We start from the raw sequence: 21,509 nt of genomic DNA, 5'->3' as shown, positions 1-21,509 counted from the left end.
CACTCAAAGGGCAGGAGGGCACAGTGGACTGAGAAGGAAGACTGGGAGGGTGAATCTGTCACTATCGAACTTGGAACAGCATTCCTCAGAGGGGATGACCAGAACTAGGAAGTGCTGCGAAGAGATTAAATAAGATAAAGACAGAAAAGCAGGGGCGCCTGGGTGGCTCAGTCGGTTGGGCGGCCGACTTCGGCTCAGGTCACGGTCTCGCGGTCCGTGAGTTCGAGCCCCGCGTCGGGCTCTGTGCTGACGGCTCAGAGCCTGGAGCCTGTTTCAGATTCTGTGTCTCCCTCTCTCTGACCCTCCCCCGTTCATGCTCTGTCTCTCTCTGTCTCAAAAATAAATAAACGTTAAAAAAAAAAATTTAAAAAAAAAAAAAAAAAGAAAAAGAAAAGCATCCCCTGCATTAAAGACAACCACCTCAGCAGGGAATTTCACTGCGGTGGGGCAGACAGGAGAGAGAATGGGACAGGAGGGAAAATGAGGTAAGACAGCAGAGCTCAGACGAGGTCAAAGACGCCTGGGGGTGAAGGAAGACTCCAGATCTGGGGACCAGGGAGGAGTGTTTTCCAGATGAAAGAGGCTCCAGCCCATCTACATGCTAAAGGAACCATCCCAGAGGGAAGTTGAGGCTGAAGGTACAAGGTGGGGCAGGGGTTGCTTTGTCTGTGAAGTTACAAGTGAGGCAGGGGAGAGGAGGGACCCGGAAACAGGTGCCCCCCACCGTGGCAGCTAGGGCTAAAGGCCACTAATGCAAAGGTAGGATCCTTTTTGGTTTTGTCCACAACATCCCTGTAAGGGAGGATGCTACAGGTCCAAGGTTTTAGGAGAAGGAATATGGAGGGCGGGGCTGGAGCTGGCCCCCACCACCACTTTGTTGACCCTTGGTTTCCTTTCTCTGGCTTACTGTGCTGGCCTTAACAGAGACTGACACTGTGCAGACACCCCATAAACACTTATGAAACAGAGGAACATGGGAGAGTCCCCAAAAGGGTCTCATCCTAGCCCTCATTGGCTAATACCTCCACTGACCAAGAATAGCTGTGACCAGGGGCCATGGACAGCAGGAGACCCCATCCTCTAGGCCCAGGCCAGGCCCATCCTGTGGCTTGTCTCTGACTATCCTCCTCCCATGCATTCTTCATAGGTGGCTTTTCAGTGACTGCCTGTCCATCCCTCTCCTTTCTTCTCTTCCTTTCCCTCACCTTTTTTTTTTTTGTAATCATTCTCTTCTCATACTTTCATTTTTCTCTCCTCTTTCCTTCCTTTTCCCTTACTTTTATCCATTGTGTGGAATGGAATTAAACTTCTGAAATCGTTTTGTGCTCACTGATGACAGCCCAGTGTGCCAGCCCAGCCCACGGTCTACCGTCGTGGGGCCCCACCATCAGGGGCTGTTCTCAACTGCCCAGAGCCAGCCAGACCTGACCCCCAAGCCACATCCCATCCATTTCTCACCTGCATGGAGTGTCCTCGCCTTTCTATTCGCTTCCTCAACCATTCCTACTCTCTCCAGGAGGCTTTTTGGACTGTGAGCCCACACAGATTTTCCCCACTTCTGACATTTCTATAGCCCGACTGCCTATGTCACACGCAGACATGAGTCATACGCTGACCTGTCAGTTGTTACTTCACTCTGTGTTATGTCTATGACTGATTTCCCCAACCAATCATAGCCATAAAGGAGATGATTTTCATGGCCTGGGATCAGTGGGCTTGATAGAAAGTTTCCCACTTAACCAAACTCTGCTCCGCAGCTCTCATAAAAATATCAGCAGCAGCTGGTTACATATAATGTCTATGGGCTCAGCTGAAATCTCCCCCTGATCACGTTCACTCCACAAACTTCCCTGGATGCCGATCTATGTTTCTTATGCTTATCTGTGACGGACTGAGGAGGAGAGTCCTCGCTGGAGAGACTTAGAGCCTGGGGGAGAGAAGATGTATGCTGGACCTCGCCCTGCCGCCCTCTGAGAAGCTTAATGAGCATCCGTGGTGAAGCCAACCTGATTTTAGTTTTCTCATCTTGGAGATGGAGCCTAAAGGCCCCATCTCGCCCCCTTTCAGGGTTGTGTGAGGATCAACCAGGCAAACCTATGTCCCAGTGCCCTGTAAGCTGCACAGACATGTCGTGGTTCTATTACTGGCAGATTCAGTGATGAATCACTGTCCACAAAAATGCACCCAGTTCTGGGAACAAAAAACCACTCATATCCTTGACTATTGTTCTGGACAGGCAGGCCAAAGCTCTTTTTTTCTGCCCGCAAACACACGGTGCTGCTGAACTTGAATGGAAGACCCCCAGGAAGACTGGATAACCTCTCCCACGTCCGCGCACTGGCCACTCAGACACTAGCCCCTCGGAAACTGCCAGGATACTGCAGAAGCCAGGGGGTTGGTGATTTCTGGAAGCTGTGGTCAGGACCCAGCCTGAGTGCTCCTGCAGCCTGAAAGTATGATCTGATTTGGCCAAGAGGTAATGCATCCCTATTAGCTGAGTGTCATCCCCTGAAATTGTACCTATCCAGAACCCCCGAGGCTGGCAAAGGGCTGAATCTCCCCGTGTGGAAGGAAGGGCAGTTGGACTCTGTGGCCCCCACTCCAGTCTCCCAGACCCACCTTCCTCTTGGGACGTCCCACTAATCACAGCCGCGCTGGCCTCCCCAGCTTCAGGGACCCTGACCTTCACACAAGCTCACAACTCTCCTCACCCCCCCCACGAGTCAGCATGGGCAGAACAGTAAACAAGGCAGTGTAGAAGGCCGGGCACGAGGCATAAGGGACATCTGGCCCATGACACAGCGCTTCCTCGTCGTGCACTGCAGGCCTCAAATCTGGCCCTGTGGAGGAGACCTCACCACCCCCGTGCAGCAGAGCCGCAGGCCATGTGCACACCCTCCAAACCCAACAGGAGATAGCACTGGCGGGACAGTGGGCCTTCTCTTGCCAACCCCAGGCTTCCTGTCTGAGATCCTAGCACAGACCCAGTGCAGAAAAGGCCAGAAGACAAAGCTTTGCTATTCTGAAGAATTGGTTCTACCTCACTCACCTGCAGTTTGTGGGGGAAATTGTAACATGCAAATCATGTTCACGGATTAGGAATCTGATGAAGGATCTTGAAAGTTAAGGGTCTACTCCACTGTTGCAATCATCATGATATAAATATACCCTATGCTTTTCCACCTAACATTCTTTCAAATATTCAAAAATTATCTACTAGGGCTTATTACGTATCAGGCGCTGACCTAGGAACTCTGAACTGGAAGGTAAGGGAAAATGCATTTCCTGGGGCACCTGGGTGGCTCAGTCAGTTAAGTATACAACTCTTGATTTCGGCTCAGGTCATAATCTCACAGTTCGTGGGTTCAAGTCCCCCATCAGGCTGCATGCTAACAGTGCAGCCTGCTGGGGATTCTCTCTCTCCTTTTTCTCTCTGCCCCTCCCCTACTCATGCTGTCTCTCTCCTCTCCTCTCTCTCTCTCTCTCTCTCCTCCTCCTCCTCCTCCTCTCTCTCAAAATAAATAAACTTTAAAAAATGCACTTCCTGCTACTGAAGGGTTATACCTGCTGGGGAGATGGTAACACAGAATGAAATAAGAACCAGAGTGTCATGGGTGAGGGATGTGTGAAGCACAGCCCACACATGCCTGGGGGAGGGCTGGGAAAGCCTACAGAGGTAACCCTTAGACACAGTCTCATCCCAGACTGGAGGGCTGAAGAGGCAGTCCAGGTAAAGGCAAGAACTTGAACAACCATCCGGGGCAGCCTATCAGGAGAACTGCAGGCATTTTCGCACAGGGTTTCAGAGGGGTAGGGAGGGAAGGACAATCAGGGATAATGTGGGAGTGGCAGACAAAAGGCCAGGTCACAGAGAGCCCTGAGTGTCCCTGTGAAGAGCTGGGGCTTCACCTGTAGATACTGGAGAGCCACCAGAGTAAAGGAGGAGGGGGTAAGGAAAGCAACTGGGGACTGGGAGAATGGATCAGAGTTATTTTCCAGAGCCTGGACTCCTGTCCAAAGGAGAGCCAAGACGACTCAGGAAAGGAAAGAAGGGGGCTGGATGGGTGCAGAGGAATCAAGCTGACTCACAGTTCTCATGGCATTTCTGATGAATAAGATGCAGGAGAGGCGATGTAAGCAGGTCTGGGAGAAGGAGGTCACTCATCCCATTCTTGACATTTCTTATCTACATTTCCATATGCACAATTTTATGATTCCTGGGGGTTGTCACGGACTGAATATGTCTCCTCAAAACTCACAGGTTGCAGCCTTAACTGCCAATGTGATGGTATTAGGAGGGAGAGCCTGTGGTTTAGATGCGGGTGGGGCCCCATGATGGGATTAGTACCCTTATAAGAAGAGGAAGTTAAAGGTATAAAACCACAAAGAAGAAGAAAGAAAGAAGGAAAGAAACAAAAGAGAGGAAGGAAGGAAGGAAGGAAGGAAGGAAGGAAGGAAGGAAGGGAGGGAAAGTGACAAAGAGGGAAAGAAGGAGGAGAAAGAGGGGGGAGACACAAGAGCTTCCTCTCTCTGCCATATAAGAACACAGCAAGAAGGTGGCCATCTATCTGCAAGCCAGAAAGGAGAACCTAACCAAGAACCAAATCTACTGGCACCTTGATCTTGGACTCCCAGTCTCTGGAACTGTTGAGAAAATAAATGTCTGCTGTTGAAGCCCCCAGTCTATGGTATTGTGCTATAGCAGCCTGTGCTAGGATGGGAGTTATTTTCATAGTTACCCAATATTCTATGCATAATAAAACATATTTAATATCTTCCTCGTGCTTGGACACGGAGTTTGTCTTATCTTTTCATTATTAAAATAACCCTCAAATATCTTTTATATTTTTATTTCTCTCTTCAAATAATTCTTGCAAGTGGGGTCACCCAGTCCAAAATAATCGTTTTTATGAATTGCATGTGTTGCCAAGTCTCTAGAAAGAGGGAGTGTCATGGACTACACTACCTGCAGCATTTAAGTGCCTTAGTTTTCTCAAAGCATTAGCAACCAATGAGATGTACCTCTGTCTTACTACCATGGTACTGTTATATGTACATAAAGTAACAGTTCTAAGTTTAACATTGACTTTTAAAGTATAGTCATGATTTTGTCCCTCAAAATAGGGAGAGGCAATGGGATACACGCAAATAATTTACTAGGGGTTTGAACAATCTTCTCTGAATACCACCTGGTGGTAATCCCAGCACTCAAATGTCACTCTCAGCTGTGACGCTAGCTGTGTGTCAGACTGGAGCTGGGCTTGAAACTTGGTCTAGCTCTTTCTTCACCAACTCTACACTGATTTAGGGACCATCTTTCCAACCACCTTCTTAAAATGGGGGAAACTGCTTCCACCCAAGATAAATTCTTTACCCTTCTACTCCACAACTAAACACCTAGGAATTCATGTTAAGGAAATAATTAGAAGTATAAAGATTTTCTTTCTGCAAGTATATATATATATACATATGTGTATATATATATATACACATGTGTATATATATATATATATATACACACACACACACACACATATATACATATATATATATATGTATATATATATATATATATATATATTATAGCATCATCTGCATTTTTATATTGGCAACTACCTAAACATCCAGTGGTTCATTCATTCCTGCATTTGTTTAATGAATATTTATTAAACACCAAGCACAGGACTAATACACACGGAAGAAGACAGAGCCCTTTCCCTCACAGCACAGGGGAATAATGCTTACATGGACCACAGTAGATGCACGTCCTAGATTACCACGCTGTCATTAAAGAAGATATGCTCCAGGAGTATTTCATGGCTCTGGAAAGTATTCATAATATTATATTTTGAAATGCATAGATACTTAAATCCTGGTAAGACACAAAGGGTTAAGAGTGATTGATTCCCTTTGGGTGGTGAGCAGAGTGGTTTCTATGCCTTCAGTGTGCTTTTCTGTCGTCTCCGAATTTATACACCTGCTCATACTGTGACAGGAAGAGATGCCCTGTTAGTTTTACACGGGTATGCTCCTTGCCTCTTGGCCTTTCTCTCCTTGGATCTAGCTTTGTTCATGGTAACCTCTCCCCAGCAACGTCACTCTGATTCCACAAAGTTCACAGCTAAATGGAACCGCAGGTGTGAAGATGGTTTAGGATATCAAACATACACAGAGCAATATAGATGACATTGACCGAAGTAGGAGAAAACAGACTCCATTACTCAGCTTTAACATGAGAAGAAATTAGCTTTCTACTTCTGCTCCCACGGGGAAAAGTGACCAGTCTGTATCTAGGCACTATCTGCAGGTCACAGGTCACTCTACCTATCAAACCCTGTAGTCAGGGTCCTTCTGGTTCATCCATCCTAATTCCACCCTGTTAGGCACCAGCCAACTGATGAACCGTCCAGACCCATCTCCATCCCCATCTGTGGAGCTACGAAGACCCACTTCTGTAAGTGAAAACCAGGAACAAGTAAAGAATAAATTCTGCAAGTAGAGCTCAAAAATGAGAAAGGCGGCACTTGAAGGGAGGGGCAACTGCTCACTCTCGAACTAGAACAGGCTGCCAGAGGCTTTGCAGGAGGAACTTCTGCATGGAAAGAGTTTGAATGAGGCCACTCTTCCTTCCCTCCAGCCCTGAACGTTATGGTAATTCACCCATTCAACAACCATTTGCTAGACATGTGCTTTGTGCCAGACACTGTTCTAGGCTCTAGGGCTATATCAGTAAACCAAACAGACCCTAAGAGCAAGCAAGCAACCAACCAACCAACCAGCCAACCCTGCCTTCGCGGAGCAGTGGGCCAACCGCTCAAGAGTTTTGGAGTTGACCCTCAAGGACAGGGGGTTGAGGGAGGTTTGGAGCAGAGGAGTGAAGTATTCTGACTCTCTTTTTCCTCTTTAATGGGTCACACAGGTCTGTTTCCTCGGTATTCCTTCACCTTAAAATCCATTAAAGGGACCCTCTTGAACCATTTTTTCCTATCAGTGGCTATGTTCCAAGGCCAGGGGAAGACCTCTACCCCACAGATATCACAACTTCCTGTAAACCACAGTCAGTAAGACGGTGGGGTGTCAGCACAAGAACACACTGCTGGACAATGGAGCACACGGCCCAGAAACACCCCTCCAGGGCTGTGGACACAAGTGGTTTGGGGCGGCACCACCAAGACTGTGCTCCCAGCCCCCCCACATTCCCTACGACTGGGGTATCGTCAACCTCTGTCTTCAGTCAGCGGCTTTCCAGGGGAGTCCAGCACCGAGCCCCACCCAGCTGCACGCAGCCTGCGTGGGCAAATCAGAGGACCAGACAGAAGTTCCCTCATAATTATTCACAAGGGTTGAAAGCTGGGTTTTTCAGGGTGTGGTACACTGAATACCGAATTTCATTTAATGAAATTACAATAGGAGAGGGGAAGGAAGCATTGTTGAAACCACTTGTCTCCACCTCAGCACCACCACCACACATGTGTGTTCCTGAGTTGTGAGGGATTTACCTTTGGCTCTGGAGTAACAATTACCATGAGGGGAGGACTGGGGAAGGTGAGCTCAAATCCTGGAGAAAACAAAACTGGTACCAAAGCGGTATAAACTCCTCTAGTCAAATCACTGGCCAGCACGAGCAGACAACGTGAATGGCAGCGGTGCTACATGTGACTCCGGCTTGGCCAAAAGGACCCTCCTCCTCATCCGCTCCCCCAAGGACCCATTGCTCAGTCTTGCACCTGCTCTAAACATGTCAGTGTCTGGCCACTCAGGAGCATCTGCCCATCAACGCATCCGCCACGAGCCCCAAGCCGCTCCTGGGATCTGATGTATCAGACAGAAGATGCGTCAGTCACATCTTCTATTCCGAAAACTTCAAAATAATCTTTGGAATGTCCTGTGCACTCTGGTAAAGGCCCCGGGCACTTCATTCGCTGCCATAACACCGGTGCCTGAAGATGCAGAGTAGCCTAGTCAGTAACAGCAAAGTCTTCTTCTGGGTTTTTTTTTTTTTCTTTCCAAGAATGTTAAAAATACTTGATGGAAGTGGAGCGCCTGGGTGCCTCAGTTGGTTGAGCATCCGACTCTTGATTTGGGCTCAGGTCATGATCTCACAATCCATGAGTTCAAGCCCCGAGTTGGGCTCAGCGCTGACTTCGTGGAGCCTGCTTGGGATTCTATCTCTCCCTCTCTCTCTCTCTGCCCCTCCCCTGCTCGCTCTCTCTCTCTCTCTCTCTGAAAATAAGTAAATAAACTTAAAAAAATGTTGGATGAAGTGATCAACAAATCCATTTTTCTGTGTCCTTTTTGCCAAATCTAGAACCATTGTCCTATATTGAATTGCAAGACGTTTAACATTTTCCCTTTTCCCCATGTGTTCAACAATTTCGAGATTTTTTTTCCCCCTGATATTAAGTTCTAAACATTTTCCCTTAGAGTCTGAAATTTTAATTTCTGGTTACAAATCTAAGTGGTGAAAAGCAAAGTAGGTCCCCAAGTTGTAAACAGATACAATGTAGATTCCATTTGTTCCTATGTGGCTCTAAAAATAGATAAACTTCTGGGTATATAATTTCGCTGATGCATGGTAATCTATTGTTTAAATTTTTTTTAATTTTTAAATTTTTTTAAATCTTCCCCCTTCCCAATAGCTAATCCATGACATGGTTTAATCTCTCCACAGAAATCAAAAGCTGGCAGTACGAATGCCAACGTATACAATCAACTTACATTTTCATATACGTTACAACGTCACTGCCATGCACGCGTTATGCTCTCTTGAGGCATACTAAAGGTGGAGGTAGAACTGACTCACTGGGAATCAGGTAAGAGCCTGCGGGTGGCCATGAGAGTAAGTCACAGGCTCCAAAAGCCACTGGGAAACCGAGTACCTTTATACCGGTGTCGTTCAGTATAGCCTCAGCAAATGTGTCAGTTTAATGATAAAAATTTACGGGCAGCTACTGAAGCTACACGTATAATATCTCTACGTTAATACTTCTTTTACCAAACTAAGAGTTTGTATAACTGATGCTTGCTGACTTCATCTTAAGAATTGACTGAGCCTGGGGGCGCCTGGGCGGCTCAGTCGGTTTGCGCGTCCAACTTCGGCTCAGGTCATGATCTCGCGGTCCATGGGTTTGAGCCCCGCATCAGGCTCTGTGCTGACAGCTCAGAGCCTGGATGGAGCCTGCTTCGGATTCTGTGTCTCCCTCTCTCTCTGCCCCTCCCCTGCTCAAGCTCTGTCTCTGTCTCAAAAATAAATAGACATTAAAAAAAAATTAAAAAAAAAAAAGAATTGACTGAGCCTGGAAAGATACCCTAAATATAAAAAGACTGATGTCCCATACTTGCTTTCAAAGATCCTAAGGAGTACATAAACATCAGGGTAGGAAGAAAAATATCAGTGGAAGCATAACAAAAAATCTACAGAAAAACTGGCTATCTCGGCCATAGTAAACACACTCAGGACACCCAGTGACACTTAATGAAAGGACTCTGATCCCAAAGGGGACATTGGAACTTGTAACCTAATTTTTTAGCTCTTTTATTTTAAAAGTTCCACATCTGCGAAAGTATAGAAAATAGTATAATGACCCACCTCCTGCACCCATATTTCAGCGTTAACTCATGGTCGATCTTGCCCCATCTGTACATTCACCCGCCTACCTTGCCTCTCGTCCAGGATTATTTTGAAACAAATTCCAGATATCATATAATTTCACCCATAAATATTTCAGTATGTATCTCTGAAAAATATAAACTTTCTTTAACTATAACCATAATATTATCACATTTTAATAATTTCTAACATCAAATCAATGTACCATTAATTTAAACTTAATAAATTTTAATACCAAATAGTCATTCAAGTTTCCTTAATGATTTCAAATATTTATTCACCGCGTGTTTTTCGAATTAGGACCCAATTAGCCACGCATTGCAATCAGCTGTTGATATATCTCTTGAATCTCTTTTAATCTAAGTTTCCCCTCCATCTTTTTTTTCTTTGCAATTTAATTTTTTGGAGAAACCATAGTTTCCCACAATCTGGATTTTGCTGATTGCACCCCTGCAGTGAGGTTTAACATTCATTGTAGCTTAATTTTCCCCATTCTTTCTTACTTAGTTCAGAACAAGATCCAGAAACACTTCCCAATAAAACAGCTAATAAAGCAAAAATAAAAACAAAAAGCAATCTGCTTGTCTCTCTAAAGGAGCAGATGCTGACAAACACAAGATTCTGAAAATGTCCCCCAGAAGTGGAAGCAGCTACATTGATTAGAAAGCCAGGTAAAACTGGGGACATTCCTGAGCCAGCCACAGACCACAGGGGCGTCACCTGGAGATGAGGTGGGGAGGTTGCCAGGAGTGGTGACTGGCTCAGGACAAAAAGGTTCGCAAGCGTTCAAAGTTTCATCTTCAGAGAGAAATAAACCCTGGAGGAGAAAGAAGGCTGGGGGAGGGGAGCTCAGCGTTGGCCTCAGCATGTTAATCAGTTTTAAATCTGCCACCATTAAGAACTAACATTTCAGAGTCCGGAGGGGGAGGGCGGGGGCAGGCTGGCCTGTTGTTTTCCAGAGGGAAACAGGTTGGACTCCGAGGACAAAAGGCATGGCCTCACAGAGCTCCAATGCTGGAAGGACTTACCAGAGCACGACCGGTTAAGTCCCAGCCCTGTGACAGGCAGCCGCGTGTGAAGGCAACGCAGGCAGCCCCCCTCCCCCACCTGTGCTTCCCCTGCACAAGAGAGCGTGTGCTCTGCTGCTGGCTTTCTAATAATGGGACACACTTGGCTACAGGCTTTGGAGGAAAAAAAAAAAAAAAAAGACGACCTTAAATCTCAGCTCTTTCACTTAAAAGCGGTGTGGCCTTAGATAACCTGCTTAGTCTCCCTGTGCCTCAGTTTCCCCACCTGTTACTTGCGGATACTATTGTCCATCTGCTAGAGCTGTTATGAGGATAAATGAAGTTATGCATGAAGGCCTACAGTGTAGTGCCCAGCACATTCCCATTATGTGTTAGCCTTTGCCCCCCAAAGATTTCTGCCAGTCCCTTCCACACCACATCCTTGCAGGAAGCCATGACAGCACCTGCAGGGCGTCCGGCTGGGTTACCGATGCCGTCTGTGGCCATGCATGAAGCAAAGCCAACTGACCCATAAAGAGTTCAATCCCATGATCCTGATCTCAATAGCGTGGCTCCAACCAACTGAGCTAATTACGGTACAGTCAGATTCACCTCGGCTTGCACAGAGATGCTCTCAGCACTTCATACAACATTCTTAAACACTTCTGTCCTAAGATGCTCTGTGCCACAACACTCTTGCCAACTTTACTAATGATCTCATCTTCTAAAAATCTTAATGTAATGTAGCAAACAGATGTGTCCCGTAAGAGGATTAAGGTGGAAATTCATTACAGCAATAATACCAGTGGATTTGTGTTCTATAACTAACACCGATCAATCAACTTAGGGCACACTCCATCTTCGCACTACTCAGCTTCAAGAAAAACATGGGAGAAGTAGCCAGCCAGGTCTCTCCCTCAAAGAACTGATCTGTAACAGGGGAGACAGTGAGAGCCCCACATACTGAGAGCCTGACCTAAATGACCTCTAATCCATGCTGCTTAGGAATCACCAAAGCATGTTGGAAAAAATACACATCCTGATTCAACAGGTCTTGGGAGGCTGACAGCCCCTTTCTAAGAGGAGTCTAGGTGACGCCCAGCCCACCCTTGAAGGACCAAGGCTCTAATTCTCACTGCGATCTGTTGTTTTGCAGGTGGAACAGCTGAGACAGGGAGGCGACCACAGAGACAGAGGTCGTGAGAAAAAAATGAACACAATACAGTCAAGAGATGGAACTCTGGAAAATGGACAGGCTGCCTGGAAGGAAGACATCCAAGACACAAAAGTGGAGTCATTGAGAGCTGAGGCCTGGTGTGGAATGCCAACCCTGGAACTTCCCACTCGTGTGACCAGGTAGATTCCTTCTGTTCTGGGTCTCTTCTGCCACGGAATGCAAGAGTGCCCGTACCTGATCCATAGACTTGGCGAAATGATGCCTATCTAGAATGCTCCTTGTCTTGGGCAAGCGCCTAGAACACAGTCACTATTATCACTCCACTCTGTCTGGTCCACATAAGGCACCGAAGTATTTCCTGAACTGAATTACTAAGTCTTAACTGCCATTGTAACAGATAAGCTGGTTATCACTTAGTTTGTAAAAATAGCCTACGATTCCACTTTTGTCTATGAAAAGGAAACAAGAATCCGTAGTCTTTCATTATCAATCAACCCCAAAACATTCAAATTGTGAAAGGCATATGATTTATTAATTCTACTGTATAGTTTTCTACATTAGAGGTCCTATAATTATAATTCCTTAGAACACTGAACCAGAAATAAACACCTATTTATGCAACATTTGAGAACAAAAGGGCTTACCTAGGCCAGACAGAACATATAACCACCAAAATGAACATCTCCCCAGTGAGTCTACAGCATCTGTTTTGACCTTTTTGTTATCACACTCGTCATTAATTTACTTATCTTCCCTGGAATGACTAGCAATTTTGGAAAAGACAAAGCATAATAAGCACAATATATCATTTTTGTCCGAGACAGTGGTTTAGTTAAGTGAACAGCTAACTTCTAAAGGAGTCAGCAGACATGAGCTAAATTAATAGATTATTAAGTTAGAAAAAGATGCACAGACTCAAGTTTTGGCTGGGAAGGGCCTGAGAGATCCAATTCAAACGTTCCCAGCACAGGAGACTCTTAGGGGGGGCTGCATAAATTAGAACCCTCCACAGGGCCTTCTAGATGCCGGTTACACAGGTGCGTTCACTAAGTGACCGTCCATCCAGCCTCTCACTTATGCCCTGCACACTCTTCTGTGTGTACAATCTACTTCAAGCAAAAGTTTACTCCCCACAGGGTGTTGAAAGTGTGGGACAGCTGGGTACACTGAGGGTGTCTGCATGTTCCACAGTCAGGCTTCTCCATCCTTTCCATCACACAGATTGCCCTCCCACAAGGAACTCCCCATCTTGCCAAGGCCAGGCTCATTGGGACCTGAGAGAAGCATTCCCTGTGTTTCAGGAAGGCTTACTCAGGGCAGGGGTCTGGAGTGAGAGCTCTGGGTTGCCTCACCATCAGCTAATTCACAGCAAGGATGGTAACTACTTGTTTCCACCTCTACTCTGAAATCTACCAGGCCAGGAATTCTGCCTCAAGGCTCTTACTCATGCCTGTTAACATTCACCTGCCCCGGGCCAAAAAGTACCTGGCACACAAAGGTGATTTGGTGAGCTCTCCAAGGTAATGCAGTGGAACCCCCACGACTTCCGCCCACCCCACACTGCTGGTCCAGGGAGCAGAGCAGCACTGGGGGCTGAGACCCAGGGTTTGAATCTCAGCTCTCTAGTCCTAGCAAAAAAAACTAAGTTACTTACTTGCTCTCTGCCACAGTTTCCTCATCTGCAAAATAGGGACCCTAAAAGTAGCCTCATTCACAGAGGTATGTAGCATTAAACGATATTGCACAGTGACTCACAACTCGTTAGCTCTATCACAGGGGGACCATCCAATTTTAAGATTCTCTGCTGGAAATTAATGAGCATTTTTAAACATGAATGTGCACCGACGCATATAAATGCACTGAATTCTGCTCTGCAGAGCCCTGGCTAATAGAATCAGCCAATCACTCAGCTCTAGACATGAAAAACAATGTCAAACATCTGAATATACTGCAGGGGTCTTTGGGCAAAAGACGCTGAGACCAAGCATAGCTGGCTGCCAAGACCAGGAGTCAAGGAGTTCTACAGGTTATCTCCAGGTTCTTCTTGTTCTACAGGCAACACCTCAGAACATTCTGTGAGCCAGTGCAACTTCAGCTCTGTGGCTTCTAGCTGGGGGCGGGGGGGAGGGGGGGGGGGAAGGCCAATGCTGGAGCATCATCATTTCCTCCTACCAGAACAGAGGAGGAACACTGGATCAGGACTATGGGGCTACTCTATAGAAACATAAAAAAGAACTTTAGCTTCCAGCTTGAAAGGTCAACCTATGTATATAGGGTTTGAAATCCAAGAAAACCACTTCAAGGTCATAGGGCCACAATTATGAGCCTTCTGTGGTTTCAACAAAAGATCACTGTAATCAGTGATCGTAATGAATGGAGTATCATGATGCCAAAAGAAGTCCTTTGAAACTTTCAACTCAATCTACTGATTAAGAAGAACCAAATAATTTACAAAAGTGATTCTGATTCGCTGAATTCACACTACATCATTCTGTCCCTCCATCTCCCAATCCATCCTGCTTTTATGGCCAGAGAGGTTCCCCCAAACAGTGATCGTTATCCACTCTGCACCAACACGGAGAGAATGAGACAGAACTGCCCCATTCCTCATTCCTGAAAGCAGGTTACTAATTAAGGAGAGAAAGCATTGATACACTAACAGCACTGCCCAAGTACACCAGTTTCCACATGCAAACTCCCTCTCTACTTCCAAGGCAGGTGAACATCACACAGAAATCTAAAGAATTTTGAAAAATCAATTTTGTTCTTTTTGGTATCAAGGGTTATCTCTTCCAAATATTTATCAATGTTGATCCTCAATGAATAAATCATCTCCAAGCTTTGATATGAACCCAAGCAAAAAAAAAAAAAAAAAAAAGTGCCGGTAAGTAATTCTTCAAGGTGCAATCTGTTTAAGTAGGAGGGAGGGCTGTCTTGAGTAACCAAATGGTTAGCTTTCAATGCCCAGCTCTTTGCAACACACACTTTGCAAGATGCCTGTCCTCCTGCAAAGGGTTAAAAAAAAAAGAAGAAGAAGAAGAAGAAAAGAAGAAAAAAGCCTCTATCGGGTGGACTGAGAAGCCATTCTTCCCAGGGGACACTCATTTCGGGCTGCGAGGCTCTGGCTTTGTGAGCGCGCCGCCCCTCCGCGCCCCCGCCCCTCCTCCCACAGCTACCGCTTCTCCAAGGTTCCCAAGGCCACCTGCTTCTCCATAGAAAAGGGGGCTACTCCGAGAGCGATCTCAGTGCGCAGTCGGCATCCCCCGCGATGCCCCGCGGGGGAGGAGGAGGCGGTGTCCCCCAGGAAGAGTGCTTTGTCGTGAGGCTCGCGCGGCCGCCCGCAGCGGCCCCAGAGGCCTGAGAGGTTTAGACCTGAGTCCCCCGGGGCCCGGTTTCTTTCCGCTCCAGGCTCGGCGCCGGCCCAGGTACCAGGGCCCACCGCCGGCATCGGAGCCCCACCCCGCCCACCCAGCCGAGCTAACGGCGCGGCGCGGGGGAACCTTCTCCATCTCGCCTCGGGCCCGCGCGGCACCTGCTCTGCCCCGCCCGCTCCGGCTCTGGGCCGGAGCGCAAGGCTGTCCTCCTCTCGCGCCCGGGAAATCCCGCGCCAGCCGGCGGATGCCCCCGGCCCCTCTACCTAACGGGAAGGGGGGAGGTCTGCCCTTGGGCGCCAGTCCCCCGGGGCCGCGCCTATCCGAGCCTGCCCGCGGCGCCCCCACCCCCGCGCGCCCCGCAGCAGGGGCCGCGTCCGGAGAACCCAGCCCGCATCGGTCGGCCGTACCTTGTGCGGCGCCCGCAGCAGCCGGTGGACCCCGGCCAGCTGGGTGCCGAGAGCGAGGTCCTCGCGAAACGTGAACAGCGGCGGCCGGCTGGGCTCGGGGAAGTTGGTGCTGTTGAAAGGGTCCGTGTCGTCCAAGAACTGCACCCGGCAAGCCAGCGTGGCCATGATGCATCCCTGCCCCTGGGAGCGCGGGCGCCGGGATCGGCGGGGCCGCGGGCCGAGACGCCGGGGTCACACCGCGAGCAGGGGAGGCCGCGGCCGCCGATCGCTGGCTCGCGGGCTCTCAGGCTCCGGCGCGCCCGGCTGCAGCCCGGGCTCCGGCCGCGGGGGGGCGGGGCGGGGGCGGGGCCGACAGGCCCCTCTGTCCCCTCCTCCGGCTCCTCCCCTGCTCAGTCCCCTCGCGCCCGGCCCCGCTGCCCCGACCGCGGAGCCTGCCGCCGGGAAAGGGAAAGCGAGAACCGCTCCCGCGGCATCCGCAGCCCTTCGCCAAGCCGTCTGGCAGACGCGGCGGGGCGGGGATCCCCGGCGGGCTGACTCCGGCAGCGCGGGCGCCGCTTGGGCCGCCTGCTGCACCAGCGTCCCTCGGCGTGGGGAGCACCGTCGGAGCTGCACCCCTCGGGGAAGCTGCGGGTCTTCCCCATCTGCGAGAAGACTTAATCCCTTACAAATGAAGGCGGCAGTGGGGGGCTCCTGCTGCCTGGATTTGGAAAACCCCAGATGGGCACCTGCAGAGGAGGGAGCCAGCCCCCCCGCAAGCAAACGGGGTGGCAGCCACCTGGAGCCCAGGCGAGGGTTACCCGGAGGTTTCCCTTGGGAAGAAAGAAGTTTAGGAGGAGGAGGGTGAGCCGGGGAACCCTAGCAGCTCCTAACAGATAATCCCAGGGGGCGCTAGGAGCGAAGACTGGGGGACTGCGCCGCTCTGCTCCAGGACCCCAGCGCCAGGCGTGACACCGGGGCCACCTGGTGGGTGCTAGTTGACCCTCCGTATCACCGCAGCCTCTTGACCAGTTAGGTCCCCGAATACCCTAACTGGACCTTGTGGGGCCGCGAGGACCGCTTCGGATGAGGTCACCGAGATGCAGAGGGGCGATGGAAAGCTAGTGACCTGCTCGCAAGCGAGGGACGTGGAGGAAAGGGTTGCACAGCCCACCTCGGCCGCGCGGGAGCTTCGGGGCTCTTCTCGGCCTCCCACCGCTCTCCTCGCTGCTCGCGGGCGACCCCCTTCGTTCCCAATAAGAATTCACAGTTTTCTCCGTTCGCAGGCTGTGGCCAAGTTCGTGGTGCCTCATACCTCGTACAGATGACCGGGATAATACCCAATCGCTCTTCACATCCACGTCCTAACAAGGCGGCTCTATAATGTCTCTCTCCTTTTCTTGTGGTTTCAAGGAGAAATAAATCCTTGTCCCATACTTGGCACCTTTACTTTTTTTTTTCTTTTTAAGATTTTTAAGTAATCTCTACACTCAAGGTGGGGCTCAAACTCGCAATCCCCAAGATCAAGAGTCCCATGCTCCACCTACTGAGCCAACCAGCCACCCCTCCAGCCCCTTCACCGGCACCTTTAACCTTCCCTCTCCATGTTGCATGTGCAACACTTACCACCTGGTCTTAAAATAACAATCAGCCAGGACACTTCTATTCATTCCAGCAGAACTCCTAGCTCTCCTTACTTTTTGCTCCTTAACCCTTTGAAGGAGTCCTCTGGGCAGACCCCTACAGCAACTTCACCATCAGCTCATGGCCAGAATACTAAACCCCCAAATTCTATTCCCTCACCAGGGGCCTCCTACCCTCCTACTTTTGAACCCCAACTCCCTGCCCACTGAGAGAGCCCTCTGGTCTTTCTGGCCACCTCATTTCCCATCGTCACTATCCCAAAATGAATCCCAACCTATCATCTCAAGGCCTCCTTTTCACACTGCTCCCTGGGCTTCTCCCACCTGTCAGATCCTGGGCAGGTTCCTGCCCCTGCCCCATCTTGCCAATGCCTGTGGACAGTGCAACCAATCCTCAGTGACCCATTTACCCCCACCCCAGGCCCCTAAGCACTGCCCAATGAGGCTGGCTCCCCACTGCCTTTAGGCAGCCAAAAGCTTCTGTCCCTTTCCTCTACCTACAGATTTATTCAGTACAGAAACTTGTCTCTAGCACAAAGTCCTCCCCTCCCAACACTCCCTCCTCTCCACCTTCCGTTCCCACCCTCCATCTCCCACATCTCAAGAGATAACCAAAGCCTTGTTTTTCCTCCTCCTGAAGGCTCTATCTCCATCTGGACCCTGAGTCCCTCCCTTCCCAGTTGCTCTGGGACCAGCTCTGTTACTGAAGTAGCCCCCTTCTTCCCTCCTCCCTGGGCTCTTTCCCCTGTGCCTCAGGGTTGGGTTCCTTGCCTACAACCAGTGCAGTCACACAGAGCCCTCCACTTCGAAGAGCCCCACACTGGCTTCAGGCTCTGCTGTTGCTGTCTTACAATTCTGAATGACGTAGCCAAGACACCCCAAATTTTCATGGTGCCGTCAGCTCCACAAGCTACACAGCTGGTCCTGGTGAAACACACACACACACACACACGCACACACTCAAATGGTTTCCATCTTAAAAGCTGCACCTTTATGAATCCTGCCTCTCGCTGGCTTATCTCTTCTTTGCTTCCTGACCAGTCTCGGAAGAAAAGAGCTATATTCATCTCTCAGCATCCTCACTACCTCTTGGCTCCACATCCCACAACACCTGGTGGGCAAGCCCCTGCTGTTCTGAGATCATCAGTGCCATCCTAATTGCCTCATCCAGGGGACACCTGGGCCCTGCTGCCCACTTTCTCAGCAGCATCTGTCACCATGAACCACCCCTTTCCCAAACTCTCTTCCCTCACCTTCAATAGTTATACCGACTCTGGGCTGCCTCCCTCCTCCTCCTCTGCAGCGTCTTCCTCCACCCATACCTCTGGGCTCTGGTATCCTTGAGAATAGAGCATCACAGCTACAGTTACTTTATTCCTGTGTTTCCACTAAACTAAAAGCTCCTCTAAGGCAATGACCATACTACATTCAATCGTATTACTCCCCCCACCTCTGCCAGTGCCTGGCAGAGTGCTCTGCACAGAAAAGGCACACAAGAGATGCCTGATGAATGAGTGAACACCAGAGTCATCTTTAACTCCTGTATCTTGCAATTGGTCGCTATGACCTGTCATTGAATCCGTCTCTAAAACGTTTCTCAACTCTGTCCTCCTGTCTAGCTCTCACTCCTATGCTAGTCTTCTAGGGGGAGGTCTCCCCTCCTCAGGTGCGAATCCTACATTTGATCTGCCACTGGCTTCCCCAGAGCCAGTGAGCATTCAAGGATGTGCATTTAATGTGTCACACCTTAGGGAAGAATCCTTACACGCCAACTCCCTTAACTTGACTTACGAGAACCTGTAAGATCTTCCGCAGTCTACCACACCAGACTCGTGTCTGGTCATTCCCCCCTTCATGCCCTGCTTCAAGACACACTGAATTTATTATCCTTCCCCAAACACACTGGGATTTTTCCCAGTGAGCTTCTCAATTAGGAATGTTCTATCCCATCTGGTTGGCCAGCTGAACCAACTTACTCTTCGCCACTCATGTCTAAGGTCAGCTCTTCTAGAAAGCCATCTCCAACTCTACCCCAAACACGGATGGTCTCTCCTTCTTCTGTGGTCCCAGACTACTTTCTACATGTCCTTTTGGTAGCACCTTTCATACATGCTTACCTATATTTTTATTTACCTATATTTTACCTATGCTCTAAAAACTATAAGATTTCCAGGATTGGAATTGCCTTACTCAGTTTTAGTCTTAAAACTTCAAAGAGTGACTGGCATCAGAAGTCAAACCTTTAAAAATTTAATGATGTAAGTTATCCTTAATTCTTCTAAGGATTTTTGCCCTGACCACTCCCTTGAAAGTGCTTTGAGCAACATTTTTTCTCCTGATTAATAACCAATGTAGTTTTTTCAATTTATTTTTTGAAATCATTCTTTTTTTAGTAATTTAATGCTTTCTTTTCATTTAAAAGGTCAAGAGTCATAAAACATTATAACAAAAAAAAAAATCAGCTCCCTACTTTACAACTCCCATCCCCCCCCCCACTTCTCAGAGGCACCCATTTTTTTTTTTTTAATTTTTTTTTTAACGTTTTATTTATTTTTGAGACAGAGAGAGACAGAGCATGAACGGGGGAGGGGCAGAGAGAGAGGGAGACACAGAATCGGAAACAGGCTCCAGGCTCTGAGCCATCAGCCCAGAGCCTGACGCGGGGCTCGAACTCACAAACCGCGAGATCGTGACCTGAGCTGAAGTCGGCCGCTTAACCGACTGAGCCACCCAGGTGCCCCAGAGGCACCCATTTTTAAATAATGTAAGTACACTGATATACTCTGATCTATGAATTTTAGACAATACATTGGCTTTTTGTCGTGCTAAATGAGGATTTTAGCTTCGTTACAGACCATTTCCCTATCTCCATCTTCCCATTACAGTTTTATCACAGTTTTAATTAAATTCCTATTCAGTGATTTTTTAAAATGATGATTGTGTTAATACTGTTCATTTTTGTGCTATGTAGTGCACACGATTACATGGCCTTTCTTGCACAACTTTTTGTTTTTCTGAAGTTAGTATTTGCTTTAATTTTTTCAGTTGCTTATTTTTTGTTTCTTGAACAGCTGGTTAGGTCTTCTCATATCCGACAACAGCTCTGCAAATACCTTTTTCAATACTGTCAAAGAATTTCTCAGTGCTGTATTTTCCCATAAGATGCCCTCTTCAGAGATATTCCTCCGGGTCTCCTCCGTGTTCCTGCTCTCATTTGGAATGTGGCTCTCTCAGCCCTATCCTCCTAGAGATTTCCTTGGCTTCTCTCTTGTGTGGTTGCTCCTGGTTCCATTAACTTGTCTTATTCTTCCTCAGTTTATATTCTCAATTTTTATAAATACATACCCTAGCGGTTTCCTGAAAAGATAAGTTTTTGAGAAGTTTTGTATCTGAAAGTATCTTCATTCTGTGTCCTCACACTTGTCTTCATGTGGTCGTTTTGCTTGCAAGAATGGCCATAGGAATTCTTCCCCCTCCTTTTATTCCCACCACTTTGCAATCTGACTTTTCCACTTCCTCCCTAAAAATATGGGGACTATTTCCCCACTCCCTGGATACAAGTGACTTTGTGACTTACTTTGACAAATAGAATATGTTGGAAGTGGCTTTGTGTGACTTCTGAAATTAGACACCAAGAAGTCTTACAGCATCCACTGTCACCCTCTTAGCATGTTGACCTGAGACTACCACGTGAGGAAGCCAGGTCTAGCCTCAGGAAAGTGGTAAGAGAACTACTACTGAAGACCGGGAATACAGTTAGCTGTGTTGTGCGGCAGTGAAACGATTGATAAAACAACTGCCCAATTGCCTGCAGTGATTTGTGAGATAGAAAATGTATGTAATGAACTATGGACTTAGCTAAGGAGACCTCGGGACCGTATGCTGGAGGCATGTGTCAGGTGCTGCTAACTACATGTAATAATATATTCTGTTTGCAAGCAGAATTTAGAGGACATATAGAAGGCTTAAGACTTGCTAGATTGTAAAATAAAATAATCTCATCCTCAGTTCTGCCCAGCTAGTAACTGACTTTCATAAAGATCGATTTTAAAATGTGGCTTTAAGACCCGCCGTCGAGATCTCAGAGAGATTTAAGGCAGTGGCTAGTAGATACTCTCATTTAAAGAAAAGGGCTTCTAAGAATCCTTAAGGGTGTTATTGCATAGCAGCCTGGCAGACCCAAATGAAAACGAATCATGGATGTAGTGTTTGGGACAAACCCTAGTAAGATTCATAGAAAATCCACCAAGTATTTAAGATAGTTGTGTTGATGAAATCACAACAAATTTGGACTAAAAGAGAACTAGAATTCTTC

At 48.0% G+C, this 21,509-nt stretch overlaps 1 protein-coding gene across 16 annotated transcripts in view; it reads right to left on the bottom strand.

Moving 5' to 3' along the window:
* The window catches only part of FHOD3 (formin homology 2 domain containing 3), a 471,758-nt gene extending 455,852 nt beyond the window's left edge, over positions 1-15,906 (bottom strand). For 11 of the 16 annotated variants that reach the window (XM_045458602.1, XM_045458603.1, XM_045458606.1 and 8 more), the window contains exon 1: positions 15,576-15,903. In XM_045458602.1, coding sequence (XP_045314558.1) covers positions 15,576-15,740 — 165 coding nt within the window. In that variant the 5' untranslated portion in view covers positions 15,741-15,903. Of the gene's footprint in view, positions 1-15,575 lie in introns of all 16 variants that reach the window. The other 5 variants (XM_045458613.1, XM_045458614.1, XM_045458616.1 and 2 more) reach the window with 2 other exon arrangements.
* Between the last annotated feature and the right edge of the window lie 5,603 nt (positions 15,907-21,509).

The sequence above is a fragment of the Leopardus geoffroyi genome, chromosome D3 (assembly GCF_018350155.1).
Source record: "Leopardus geoffroyi isolate Oge1 chromosome D3, O.geoffroyi_Oge1_pat1.0, whole genome shotgun sequence".
NCBI classification, from domain to species: domain Eukaryota; kingdom Metazoa; phylum Chordata; class Mammalia; order Carnivora; family Felidae; genus Leopardus; species Leopardus geoffroyi.
This window is presented reverse-complemented; position numbering and strand designations above follow the sequence as displayed.